Raw genomic sequence first — 13329 nt, forward strand, 5'->3', positions numbered from 1 at the left:
TATGTTGTGATACGTTTGCCGATTCAGTTTACAAAGTGAGATCGCGAAGTGCAGACGATCTTTGAGATGCACGCTCTACGGATAGGTTTCCTGTTACTAACTCTGCCAGCTTATCTGCAGGCTGCCAGGATACTGGCTATATTTCCGTTTCCGGGGCCATCACAGTATATTAATGTGGTACCTTATCTAAAGGAACTGGCTGGTCGGGGTCACCATGTTACCTCGGTTAATGCGTTTCCGCAAAAGAAACCAGTGGCTAACTTCAGAGATGTGTTTCTCCCAGATGTATTTGACAATTATAACGGTAAGATGATAAAAACATATGTGTAACAAATTTCCGTTCACGCAATTTTAACAACCTTTAAGAATTGATAAACGAACTGAGCGAACCAATGAATTTGTGGCAGGGGAACAACGCCATCAATAAATTCTTTGTGGACATTACACGCTGTGTTCTTGCCAACAAAGAGGTTACAGAAACCCTTTTGCCACCCGGAAAGGATCATTTCGATCTTATCATTGTTGAGGCTCTACGCTCGGATGCCTACTATGGATTTGCGGCCCACTTCAATGCCCCTATAATTGGCATATCCACCTATGGAACTGATTGGAACATTGACTCGCTAGTGGGCAATGAATCTCCTCTATCGTATACTCCGCTGGCAACGGGCGGTCTTACAGATCGAATGACTTTCTTGGAGCGTCTGTCCAACTTTGTGGATACTACGGTTGCCTGGATTAACTTCAAATTTGTTCATATGCCAGAGCAGGAGAAAATGTATGCGAAATACTTTCCCGAGGCCTCGCAAAGGGTTAAACTCACCGATTTGAATAGAAACTTCTCCCTGGTATTGCTGAATCAGCACTTTTCGTTGAGCTTCTCGCGTCCGTACGTTCCGAACATGATCGAGGTTGGAGGTCTTCACATATCCCACAAGCCAGCTCCTTTGCCCAAGGACTTGGAAGAGTTTATTCAAGGTTCCGGGGAGCATGGTGTAATCTACTTTTCACTGGGCTCTAATGTTCTTAGTAAGGATCTACCGGCAGAAAGGAGAGATCTTATCCTAAAAACCTTCGCCAGCTTGCCGCAGCGAGTGCTCTGGAAATTCGAGGACGACAAGTTGCCTGGCAAGCCGTCCAATGTTTTTATCAGCAAATGGTTTCCTCAGCCGGATATCCTGGCCCATCCCAAGGTCAAGCTCTTTATCACCCACGGCGGATTGTTGAGCACCATCGAGAGCATCCATCATGGCAAACCCGTCTTGGGTCTGCCCTTCTTCTACGATCAATTCCTGAATGTAAGGCGGGCCACGCAGGCAGGTTTTGGATTGGGACTCGATCACAAGACAATGACACAGCAGGAATTTAAGAAGACCATCGAGATATTGCTCAAGGAGCCGCGATTTGCGCAGATTGCTAGGCAGATGTCCGAACGATATCGTGATCAGCCAATGAGTCCACTGGACACCGCCATTTGGTGGACCGAGTACGTTCTGCGGCACAAAGGAGCCTACTACATGAGAGTGGCTGGCCAGGACTTGGGTTTCCTCGCCTACCACAGCCTGGATGTCATTGGATTCCTTTTGGGCGGAGCTCTTCTGCTTGTCGCGATCATTGTGGGAGTCCTTGGGAAAGCAGCTAAGCTTACGGATTTTGGAAATTCCAAGAAAAAGCTAAAAACCAAGTAAAGCAATTCGTGATATTTGTAAATTGAACTTTAAACCTACAGCTAAATAAAGGAAATAAAACAATTTAAGTCCGACAATTTTAAGTCTAGTTAATCATTGCTATTATTATATGGAGCAGATTACAATGATATCAGTAAATGGGTTACAATAGTACTTAGATGGAGAGCTTTATCAAAGTTTTTCTGTTGCTAACGCTAAGGAAATTAAGAGGGAGTTTCATAAATTTCTGTAGGCAAATTATCTTATCAGCTAGCAAAAATTTGCTAAGCGGGCTTTACCGAAGTAAAGATTAGAGAACATCTGAATATGTTGGTTGTTAACCGTTCTGTAATTATAATAAATTTTTTTCAGAAAATGAAAATCATGAAAAACAAGCACTTTTCACTCGGTTGTCGTATAAATAATTTTTCACATATTTATAGATGACTGGCATTTATGTTACTATCTCTGGCAACTAACCAGAAATCTTGTGAAATATTTGTCTGGAGCTGATAAATCGTATCAGCCAGACGGAGTATGTAGGTCTAGCTTAACGATTCAGTCTTTCGGCTGAATGCCTACGAGTATGTTGGTTCTGAGATCGATACTTCTGGTGGTGGCCCTGCTGCCTGTTCTCCTGGAAGGAGCGCGTATCCTCGGCGTGTTTCCCATACCCAGCCACTCGCATTATTATCACGCCCTACCTTATCTAAAGAAATTGGCATCTTTGGGCCATGAGATTACTTCTGTAAGCCCATTTCCATTGAAAGAGCCTGTGGCTAATATACATGATATTCCAGTTCCGGAATTATTTGACAATATAGAGGGTAAGTAATACTTAAGATTTACTTACCCATGCGAAAATATATCTAAAACATACTTTCAGAAATTGTTGGAAATTTAACGAACCGGAAGGGCACATGGAATGAATTTGAATACATCAACCAGTATACCCTTGGTCTTGTCGAAAAAGTTCTTGAAAATGATGGAGTGCGTCGAGAGATTCTGCAACCAGAAAGCCTTCAGTTTGATCTGATCATTGTGGATCTTTGGCGGCTTGATGCTCTATATGGCTTGGCGGCCTATTTTGATGCCCCCATCATTGGAATTGCATCCTATGGAACCGACTGGAAGATTGACGAACTAGTGGGCAATGTATCACCATTAGCATACCTGCAGTCTCCGTCTTTCAACTGGTTTGATCTTGACACCTATGGAGGACGCCTGGGGCACTTTGTGGATCAGTCTCTGGCTTGGATTAACTGGCATTGGCGGCACGAGGAAAAGCATGAGGCGCTCTACAGAAAGTACTTTTCAAAAGTTGCCGATAAACGTTCTCTGTCCGAGATCACCCGAAATTTCGCCTTGATTTTGGTTAACCAACACTTTACGATGGCTCCACCACGTCCATATGCTCCCAATGTTATTGAAGTCGGTGGTATGATCATATTGATCAACAACCAAAAGCTTTACCCCAGGAATTTGAGGATTTTATCCAGGGGGCTGGTGAACATGGAGTAATTTACTTTTCGCTCGGCACCAATGTTAGGAGTAAAAATTTGTCTGCAGATCGCAGAAAAATATTGATTGACACATTTGCCAGCCTGCCACAGCGCATCTTGTGGAAATTCGATGCTAAGGAGTTGTCAGATGTACCCTCGAATGTTCTAATTAGCCCATGGTTTCCACAGCAGGACATCCTTGCTCATCCAAACGTAAAACTGTTCATAACTCACGGAGGCTTACAGAGCACAGTCGAATGTATCCATCATGGTGTACCGATGCTGGGATTACCATTCTTCTACGATCAGTTCAGAAATATGGAACACATCAAAACACAGGGTATAGGTTTAGTTTTAAACTATAAGGATATGACAAGCGATGAGTTTAAGGACACTATTCATCGGTTGCTAACAGAAAAGCGTTTTGGTGTCACGGCAAAAAGAACAGCGGACAGGTATCGGGATCAACCAATGAATCCTTTGGATACGGCGATCTGGTGGACCCACTACGTCCTACGACACAAGGGAGCACCTCATATGCGGGTAGCGGGCAGAAATCTGGATTTTATAACTTACCACAGCTTGGATGTCTTGGGAACTTTTCTCCTGGCCTTTTTGGCAATCCTGAGCATTGTTGTCCTTAGTGTAATTAAACTGTTGAGGGCCATCCTAAAGAGTAAAAATGGTAATAGATCACCCAAGCAGAAAGTAAATTAACTTACCAATATATCAATAGAGAATACATATCTGTGTACAATCGATTTATGACATATAGATTAGGAAGATGTAAGCATGTTGAGTTAATGCTAAAATATATTATACTTCCTTACACTCTTATCGGGTTAATCTTATCAATTTTTATTTTAAAAGGGTTGAGGTTGGAATTGTATTTAGTCTTCGTTGAGATCTTGGGGAAAGCAAAGTTGCGGTCTAAAAATGTGGGCGTCGGGTTTGTTTTACCTTCTAATTTTACTATTTCCTGGTTTCTTGTATGGAGCTCGCATTTTGGCTTTGTTTCCGGTTCCCTCCCAATCGCATTATTATCATGTCCTTCCATATCTCAAAAACTTGGCCTCTTTGGGGCACGAAATAACTTCAGTGAGTCCGTTTCCATCTGAAGAACCAGTGAATAATATATACGACATTTATGTTCCGGAAGTGTTTAATAGTTTTGACGGTAAGTAAGGCAATAAATATTTTATATACAAACTGATTTTTGCATGCTTTTTTTATATTCCTATTAGAACTATTGAAAACAATGACAACCCCAAAAAACACGTGGGAGTTCTTCGACGCAACCAATGAATTTGTGTACAATATTACTAAAGATGTATTTAATAACGACGGAGTGCGACGAGAGATACTCAGGCCGGGAAAGGCTCAGTTTGATCTGATTATTGTGGACATATGGAAGTACGATGCTTTTTATGGCCTTGCCGCCTATTTTGAGGCCCCAATTATCGGATTAGCTCCCTGTGGAACCGACTGGAAAATAGACGAAATGTTGGGTAGTCCATCGCCGATGTCCTACCTTCAGTCTCCCTCATCCTATCTTTACGACCTGGATACTTTTGGTGGTCGCATGGCCCACTTTGTGGAACGCTCTATTTCTTGGTTTAACTGGCACTGGCGTTATGAGCAAAAGCATGAGGCCCTTTACAAAAAATATTTCCCAAAAATAGCTGAAACAAACCCACTCTCTGAAATTAGCCAAAACATTGCTTTAGTTTTGGTAAATCAACATTTCACATTGGGTCCACCGCGTCCTTATGTTCCGAATGTTATCGAAGTCGGTGGTATGCATATTGATCAACAACCGAAAGCTTTAACCCAGGAATTGGAGGATTTTATCCAAGGTGCTGGTGAACATGGTGTGATTTACTTTTCTCTGGGCACCAATGTCAGGACTAAAAACATGGTAGAGGACCGCAAGAGAATATTGATAGAAGCATTTGGCAGCCTGCCACAGCGCATTTTGTGGAAATTTGAGGATGAAGAGCTGCAAGATATACCGTCGAATGTTCTAGTACGCAAATGGTTACCGCAACAGGACATCCTGGCCCACCCAAAAGTGAAGCTCTTTATTACTCACGGAGGTATGCAGAGCACCATAGAGAGCATTCACTATGGTAAACCCATGCTGGGATTGCCCTTCTTCTACGACCAATTTACCAACGTGGATTACATCAAAAAACAGGGCTTGGGCCTGGCTTTGAACTACCATGATATGACAAGTGATGAGTTGAAGGACACAATTCTCCAGTTGCTGACGGAGAAGAGATTTGAGGTCACGGCAAGGATAGCAGGTGCTCGATATCGAGATCAACCAATGAAGCCTCTGGAGACGGCTGTCTGGTGGACTCACTACGTCCTTCGTCACAAGGGTGCTCCTCATATGCGGGTGGCCGGGAGGAAATTGAACTTCTTCACCCACCACAGTCTGGATGTCTTGGGCACTGTTCTTCTTGCAATCATAGTTGTCCTTGCCATTGTTCTTATTATTGTTTTTAGTGTTTGTAAGATTTCTAAGAATATTTTAACACGTTTAGTTGTTAAAAAACGACGAAAGCAGAAAGTTCGTTAGGTGCTACTTAGTAATACTTACAATAAATATTTGCACAATAAATAAGTCAGACATACAGATGATTTTGCATTTTCCCAATGGCTAAAAGGAGTCTGAATTCTGCTTAAGCCTTATCTATAATATCGTTACCATAGTTTATAGCTACTAACCCCCGCGATAATGGCCGTCGTATAACCACCTATGACCAAACGCAGCTCGGTGAAGCCCCGCGATTCCCAGTTTGTTTTCACCACAGGATAGAGCACCAAAATGATGGGATATTATGTATGATGCGCGTATTTATATTATAACGATGCTTTTCTGGTCACACGCAAAGCTGCTCGATTGGCGTCCAGTGAATTATGGAATACGCATTCAAATATTTGCATGTGTGGGCTGGGCGTGAGCGCCGGTTTGAGCGCATTTATTAACCGCTGCCAATCAGTTGCATACGCTGCGTATGCGTAATATTAAATTGCACGGAGTCACTTCCGTTGGATTGGTTTGGTTCATTTGGGTACGGCTGGTGCTTTTGACCGTATTTGGCCGCATTGCCAAATGCGTAATCAAAAATTCATGAGCTATATAAATGTGGTGTGGCTGGAATTGCCATTAGCTCTGTGTGTTTTGTGTTGGCATGCAAATGTGGATAATTTCATGCGATTTAGGGCTGCATTTGCCGACCCCCATAGCTTAAGAGCCAGAACCCTTTAAATGTCCCGAGTGGTCGGTCAGTGGAGACGGGGCTATTTAATGATGTCCTATTTTGCGGTTCGACACGTTTTTAATGCGATGTTGATTATCGTCAACGGAAACAGCAGAATTGATTATTTGACTAAGCCTAGCCGAAACTCTGACGTTTAATTGCAGCTTAGCTGGAAATGAAAAATACACACAATCTGGTTTTTCAGTTCAAGCTGAGCCATTATTTACGCAATGTCAGCAATCCCAATTTGCAGTCTCGGAAATGTTTCGAAATATCAGCTCACTTCTTGACTGAATCTAATCGGTAACTTGTCCAAGCAAATCGGTCGGTTCACTGGGTTTTCTCTTCGCAGTTCGCCTTTTTTTTCTCTCATGTTTTTACAACAATTTGTGCTGGCGAAAAGTCGAGAAAATCCGAACTGCTGCTGCAAATTGAGGAAAATATACTCAATGCTCGTTCACCTGACGATAGTTATGCGCTCAACCATTTTGTCATTTTTGTTTGTCAATTTTGTTTCCCCGAGTAGACGGTAATATGTAGCTGTAGCTTTAATTAGCATTGAAAAGGGGGCTTAAAGATTTATTACATCATTTATGATAGAATATTATTTAAAGATGCTTATTGAAAGCTTGAAAGTGGAAATAAATCCTCCCAAATTTGATACCGATTCAAAAAGAAACCGCCAGTTTTTGCTGTAAGGTTATTGCCAATTTCTAGATAACCTTTATCTTTCGAGTTGTACAGCGGCCAATTCAGATCTTTCAGGTATTCATCGTTTTTGTTGTGAGGATCACTAAGGAAAAGAAAACTAATATTCTAAGAACCTCAATAAAGCTACTATTTTTACGCTTACCCCTTTTGAGCAAACTCCATCCACATACGCGTCAATAGCTCGATCATGAAATTTTCTGGATCCTCTCGCTTCAACAAAGGACTCAAAAGTCCAACATGGAATAAATATATTAGCTCGTCATGATGAACGGGGCCTTTTAAAGTAATAATAACATTAAATTTTGTATATTTACAATCTAAATTACTTTATAGGTGCTTACCTATAGTTTGCTGGTTATCGGGATTTTTCAAGAAGGTATATCTACCCTTGTAACGAAAAAGATATGTGTAAATGGGTGTGTGGGGGGACATCAGTTGAAGAAACCGATGGAAGGACACTCCAATCAAGGCGTCGCTCAGGAGTTCACCCATACCCTTCAGGGATTTCGGGTACTCTAGCTTGTCCAAACTTTCGGGCATATATTTTTCGCGGAGAACTCGACTTGCAGCTCGCGATTGGTTTGAGTTTTGTTCCAAGAGCAAAGCAATAGAAGCATAGTGTTCCCAATCCCTATTATAGCGGCTAACAATGCTTTCATTTCGCAGATCAACTATAGAGAATATATAGAATAGTTTCTTCCATTTTCTAAGATCCTCTTTTAAAATCATACTTACAGAAAGCTCCAGAAAGAAACTCAAACTCCGTAATGCCGGTGATGAGGGGTACCTTGTAAAAGTCGCCACGTCGAGCTGTCTTGAAGGGACTTTCGATGAGGTAACGCTCCTGCCCGAAATCCTCCTCCACAACGATTCTCCAGTTGAGCACGGGATTCCAGCCAAACTCAAACATGCCATTATAGGTGCTCACATAATCCAAATAGGGCTTTCGCCTCATACACTCCACCATTTCCCCGATGGATTCTTGTGGACACTTCAGTAAACCAGCCTGACGTTTGGCCAGTTGTAGATCATTGTCCTTGTACTTAACTGGTCCATATGGAGCAGCACTCATGCAGATGCCTCGATGGAAGAGACCCCGTGACATGGGCGATAGCATGTGCAGAGCTACGCTTATACTTCCTGCACTGTAACCCAAAAGGGTTACACTACCGGGATCACCGCCAAATCGATGGATGTGCTGCTGGATCCAGCGCAAAGCCAAGACCTGATCCTTGAGACCAGCATTGCCAGGAGCTTCCTTACTTCCGGTGGCCAGGAATCCCAAACTACCCAGCCGGTAATTTAGAGATACCAACACACAATCGCGATCCATGAAATGCTCGGGTCCCGCTAGATATTTACTCTGTCCAGAGAAGACATAGAAGCCACCAGGATGTAGGAACACTATCACAGGTCGGCGGCCCTTCAAATCCTTTGTATACACATTAAGTCTCAGACAGTCCTCAGATACATCGGTCATGTTATCCCATGGCTGCGGGCACATCGGTCCATCCTCGCTAGCATCGAAGGTTTGCGGGGACCAGGGCTTCACTGGCTGCGGATTCACGAATCGCAAATCTCCCAGAGGTGGCTCTGCATACCGAATGCCTCGGAAGGCATGAAAGGTGACACCCAATCTGGAGGTCAGATTGGCTCCTCGCACGCGTCCCAGTTCGGTGTCCACTTCGATGGAGAGAACCGATGAACTGGCCAGTAGAACCAGCAGTTCCACTACGAATAACTTTAGCATCTTGCCGTCTACCTTAAACTGAGTTGTAAAAGTTTCCGCTGTCGTTTTTATACTAAATCTTGTGGCTGAAATCGCTTTTGGGGCTTTACCCAGATGCGATTTGCAACTGATGTGATGTGCGTTCAGATTCATACCTATACGACACTATGGTGTGCAGCTGAATAGTCGCTTCAGATAGGAACAAAGGAATGCGTGAAACAGCTGCATAAAAGTTTAATTGTTTTACAATTTAAGAAGTTTAAGCTTTAAAGCTCTTAAAAATTAAAAATTTAACTTTAATGTAAATGCAGCTTAATGCCGATCAATAAATATTTATGAAAACGGAAAGAAGCAAACACACTTCGTTAGCCTCAAATTAAAATGATTATTTTCTAATGGCTTACAAATACGTGACCCAAAGTGCATTGAACTAGATTCATTGCCAAGCTCAGAAAAATTCCCCGATAAGTAATAAAACAATATATATCAGTCTACCAGCCTACTTTGCTATATGACAAACCAATTCAAATGCATTCTGAGCGAAATACTTTCTGCATACTATAAATACATTCTACTATAAATATATTGTTCTTAAGACGCTTTTTTATGGCCCAAAATCTAGCCAGCGATACAATAGCTCCTTGGATGCATTTCTAACTCGGATCGGCATTAAAGCCGGCAACATTTTCGCGGAAAACGGTGATTTTCCAGCAGCATGGCCATGGCCCAAAACAGTTTCAATAAGTTGGGCTACAACTTTTACACGCCTTTTGCTTGGCAAAAGGATGAGAAGAGGAAGATGCACGGCAAAGAAAATAAAAGCATTTAGCCCGTGGGCGTTGGGTGGGTGTGGCAGGGGCAGGCAATGGGAGTGGGCGTGGCACTCAGTTCGCTGCTGTTAAAAATTTGAACGCGCTGATGGGCATTTTTACAGCTGAAGCGTTAACTATGTGCAACTTGCAGCAGGAGGGGAAAAAGAGGGTCCATGAAAATGGGAACCAACAAAGAAAAGTTTTCACCACTGAACCGAAGCTACAAATACCCTTGGATGAAACAATAATGAGATGATCTAGAAAATTTGAGGGTCTAATAAAAAATTTCTCTATGTATTAGTTACTAAAGACTGCAAACATTCTTTAACATTTGCAGTTCTAAACCGAATGTTTCATAAAAGTTTGCGGATTGAAATATGCATGCATACAAGATTTTAAAATACATTTAAAATTTTTTGAGTTTCCATTCCGTGAGAGTATACGAGTATAAATGAAATGTAAGCAGCTGAAAATAGAATAGGAGACCGAGAAAAATAGGAAAGCAACGTGGCATTTTTTCGATAGAAGCTCACAATATTTTCCATTTTAGTTTACAAGCTTCGAGCCGCAGGCTGAAACCAACCGCACAACCCCATCCCCGCTGTAAAATCAAATGAAATTTCCATGAGCTTTTCCAACAACACTGAATCGTAGCAAATTCGAAGACAGTTTATGGAAAAGTCCGTACATACCAAATATATTTTTGTTGATTTTATTACAGACAAATACATTAAGAAAATGATGAGAAAATTGCACCGTTCTTACTTTGCAGTTGGATTGAAAATGGGAAGGAGTTTTCATGAAACTCTATACATAAATTATTCATTCACTACACTTAAGTAGAAGTATTTCTCTATATTTGCCAGTTAAAAGCTAATTTGTTTGTAAGCACCCTGATTTAAACTGGTCATGGAAACCAAACTTATTTATCACTTGAACTTAATTCCGCTTTTCTTTCTTCTTTGGCTTGGAACTCTCTTTCTTCACAAACAATTCCTGCAGGAATCGCCATACCAAACGGATCAGCAGGAAAATACAATAGAGCACGAATATAATGCCGCCATATAGAACCAGCATGGCGTCCAGATTGTGGTATTGAATGAAGTTCAGATCCTGGGAGGCGCTCCTCAGATACTTGGCACCCTTGTGCCGGGACACGTGCTCCACCCAGTAAACGGCCCGCTCCAAAGGAGTCTGCTGCTGATCGCGATATCTGTCGGACATGTCGCGCACCTTCTGGGTGGCCTCGGGATCGTTGATTATTTTCTGAATTGCAGCCAAAAGTTTGGCAGCACTCAATTCCTCGTAATGAACAGTCACTCCGTAGCCATTCTGCTCGGCACGAGCCATGTTCAGGAACTGATCGCCAAAGATTGGAATGCCCACGAAGGGTTTGCGATGGTAAATGGACTCCGTGGTACTGAGCAGACCGCCGTGCGTAATAAAGGCCAACACATTGTCATGGGCCAGGATGTCGTCCTGGGGGAACCAGTCCGAGATGAACACATTGGCGGGCTTTCCGGGCAGATCTGTGTCCTCGAACTTCCACAGCACACGCTGCTTCAGCTGGGCAAAGGTGTCGATCAGCGCCTGGCGTTTCTCCAACGGCAGTGTTTTGCTCTTCAGATTGGAGCCCATTGAGAAGTAGATAACTCCATGCTCGGCACCCTCAATGAACTCCAGAATGTCCTTGGGCAGCGGCTGGCGCTTTCGGTTGATGTGCATGCCGCCCACCTCGATCATGTTGGGTGAGTAGGGTCGGGGGAAGCTGAGCGATACATGTTGATTGAGCAGAACCAGAGCCGTGTTCTTGCGCATATCGTAAAAGTCCTGCTTGTTGTTGGGGAAGTACTTGCGGTACAGGACCTCCTGGCGCGGCAGGTAGAAGTAGTTGAGGAAGATATATTCGTAAGTGAGGAAGGCCTGGTTGCCCACTCGCTCTGCGAGGGACATGCGGTCACTAAACTTCAGCAGTGCACTGGGCACATACGAGGGCGGTGAAGGAGATCCCACCTAAAATAAAAGGTAAGAACATAAATTAGGCGAATCCTCTTAGTCACAATAACAAATAGTCACCCACCAGATCGGTGTTCCAGCTAATAGCTCCAAAGGTGCCCAGTCCGATAAGTGGAGCCTTGAAATGCTCGGCGAATCCGAAGTGAGCTTCGTTCAGGAACACCTCGGATATCACGGCATCGAAGGTCTGGTTGGATTTCATCAGTTCTATCACAGATGGTTCCTTCAGCAGCAATTCGGTTATCTCAATACCCATCTCGTGAAAGTCAACGATCTGCTTGATTATGGGCTCCTTTGAGGTTTGCAAAAGGTTACCAATTCTTCCTAAAATAATTTAAAGCTTATTAAAACGCGTTTCTATCAAACAAAGAGAACATGTAATGTCATAAAAAATTGGTATAAGAAACATTAGGTTATTTTAAAACCCTTAAGTGCTTAGAAACCATGGACGTTATCAGAAGCAATTGTTAGCTAGGCTTATCGAATCGAATTCAACTCATTTTTTATTGGGGCAACTTCTTAAGGAAAAAGTGAAATGACTTTGAAAGTTAAGCTAATAAGCTGAATTCATTTAGTTATGTAATGCATAAGTAAACCAGAAAACTTTGTTTGTCAAAAAAAGGCTTGTGTGTTATTTTAAAATAAACATTTGATGTAACCCAACCGGTTCATACCATAGGCCATATTGTACAAATCCATATTTTAAAAGTGTTTAAATGTTGTCTCTATTGCAAAATAACAGAAATAATTTATGGTATATTAATCACACTAATAATATGATACGACTGTGCTCTTGAATTATAATGGAAGTTCATTGTTCAAACTTTAGATTCCATTCAACAATTATTAATTTTAGAACTACAGACACAGTGTCTGTAGTCTTACTGAATTTCACATTAGATTGTGCAATAATATTATTAATAATTTCGCTAGTTAAACTTACCCTGCATGGAAGTCAGAATGCTCTTGGCCGGCACATCTTTGATGTTCTTGATGGGTTTCTTCAGCTCGAAGGGGGAGATGATGGTCACCTGATGTCCCGCAGCGGCTAATCCCTTGGCCAGGGCAGATCCCACATGGTAATGGGATCGTGCGGCGGTATGGAGCACCAGCAGGTAGTTGTAGGCAGACACGCAGCTCAGCAGGCTGAACAGCAGCAGGGCCAGAAAACCCGTTTGTCCAGCTGTTGGTTTCATCGTTAGTTTCGGGAACTACGAATTCAATACAATTAATTCGGCTTAATTGTTGCCAGTTGTGAAATGCGTTCTAACGGCCTACGCTCGTGAAACTGGTACTGATGTGGGGGCCTCGAACGCCTCGACGCCTCGCGATAAACTGAGTTAACATGGGACTGCGATGAGGTAATTATAAGTGGTTGGGTTAGGTCCCAATCAAATTTGGAGAGTCTGCTCTCGGTCTCCACGTCTAAGATGACCAGCACTTTTAAACTCACGCCCTCTCTTCGTCATCGTTACGCTGCCAAAATCTCAATATTTTGTACGCTATTCACGATCGAGTGTCAATATCTCTACATAGTGGAGAGGCTCTCTCGCATATTATTATCAGTTTTGGATAGGTTTTATTCTCGGATTCTCCTTCGCTTTGTTTTCCCACCGGCTTTTT

General features: G+C 42.6%; 4 protein-coding genes across 5 annotated transcripts; 2 read left to right on the forward strand and 2 right to left on the reverse strand.

The window, feature by feature from the left end:
• The first annotated feature begins 16 nt into the window (after positions 1 to 16).
• On the forward strand, positions 17 to 4006 carry LOC6728566. Its single transcript, XM_002103871.3, is given in 5 exon segments — positions 17 to 304; positions 367 to 1685; positions 2245 to 2494; positions 2554 to 3110; positions 3113 to 4006. Coding segments are annotated over 5 exon segments (3138 nt in total). The 5' UTR covers positions 17 to 66; the 3' UTR covers positions 3887 to 4006.
• Positions 4007 to 4047: 41 nt separating this feature from the next.
• On the forward strand, positions 4048 to 5807 carry LOC6728568 (UDP-glycosyltransferase UGT5). Its single transcript, XM_002103873.3, has 2 exons — positions 4048 to 4346; positions 4414 to 5807. Exons 1-2 carry the CDS (start codon positions 4106 to 4108, stop codon positions 5751 to 5753), a joined length of 1581 nt encoding a protein of 526 aa, XP_002103909.1. The 5' UTR covers positions 4048 to 4105; the 3' UTR covers positions 5754 to 5807.
• A 1161-nt stretch (positions 5808 to 6968) lies between these two features.
• On the reverse strand, positions 6969 to 8927 carry LOC6728569 (juvenile hormone esterase). Its single transcript, XM_002103874.4, has 4 exons — positions 7885 to 8927; positions 7491 to 7820; positions 7292 to 7424; positions 6969 to 7231 (listed from the first exon to the last, which is right to left on the reverse strand). Exons 1-4 carry the CDS (start codon positions 8897 to 8899, stop codon positions 7057 to 7059), a joined length of 1653 nt encoding a protein of 550 aa, XP_002103910.1. The 5' UTR covers positions 8900 to 8927; the 3' UTR covers positions 6969 to 7056.
• A 1459-nt stretch (positions 8928 to 10386) lies between these two features.
• Positions 10387 to 13055, reverse strand: LOC6728570 (UDP-glycosyltransferase UGT5). Of its 2 annotated transcripts, none has more exons than XM_016175133.3 (4): positions 12985 to 13055; positions 12650 to 12917; positions 11771 to 12030; positions 10387 to 11703 (listed from the first exon to the last, which is right to left on the reverse strand). In XM_016175133.3, exons 1-4 carry the CDS (start codon positions 13051 to 13053, stop codon positions 10630 to 10632), a joined length of 1671 nt encoding a protein of 556 aa, XP_016035206.2. In that variant the 5' UTR covers positions 13054 to 13055; the 3' UTR covers positions 10387 to 10629. The 2 variants fall into 2 exon arrangements, with proteins under 2 accessions (XP_016035206.2, XP_039150845.1); XM_039294911.2 differs by having other exon boundaries at positions 12978 to 12993.
• Between the last annotated feature and the right edge of the window lie 274 nt (positions 13056 to 13329).

The sequence above is a fragment of the Drosophila simulans genome, chromosome 3R (assembly GCF_016746395.2).
Source record: "Drosophila simulans strain w501 chromosome 3R, Prin_Dsim_3.1, whole genome shotgun sequence".
NCBI lineage: Eukaryota > Metazoa > Arthropoda > Insecta > Diptera > Drosophilidae > Drosophila > Drosophila simulans.

What these genes read in the sequence shown, in the direction of transcription:
- LOC6728568 (XM_002103873.3), top strand. Translation starts at nt 4,106, where the DNA reads ATGTGGGCGTCGGGTTTGTTTTACCTTCTAATTTTACTATTTCCTGGT. An exon ending in AGTGTTTAATAGTTTTGACG is followed by an intron (nt 4,347 to 4,413) that starts GTAAGTAAGGCA and finishes TATTCCTATTAG; the next exon opens with AACTATTGAAAACAATGACA.
- LOC6728570 (XM_016175133.3), bottom strand. Translation starts at nt 13,053, where the DNA reads ATGTTAACTCAGTTTATCGCGAGGCGTCGAGGCGTTCGAGGCCCCCAC. An exon ending in TCAGTACCAGTTTCACGAGC is followed by an intron (nt 12,918 to 12,984) that starts GTAGGCCGTTAG and finishes TTGAATTCGTAG; the next exon opens with TTCCCGAAACTAACGATGAA. An exon ending in TTAGCTGGAACACCGATCTG is followed by an intron (nt 11,704 to 11,770) that starts GTGGGTGACTAT and finishes CTTTTATTTTAG; the next exon opens with GTGGGATCTCCTTCACCGCC.
- LOC6728569 (XM_002103874.4), bottom strand. Translation starts at nt 8,899, where the DNA reads ATGCTAAAGTTATTCGTAGTGGAACTGCTGGTTCTACTGGCCAGTTCA. An exon ending in GTTTCTTTCTGGAGCTTTCT is followed by an intron (nt 7,821 to 7,884) that starts GTAAGTATGATT and finishes TATTCTCTATAG; the next exon opens with TTGATCTGCGAAATGAAAGC. An exon ending in CGATAACCAGCAAACTATAG is followed by an intron (nt 7,425 to 7,490) that starts GTAAGCACCTAT and finishes TTACTTTAAAAG; the next exon opens with GCCCCGTTCATCATGACGAG.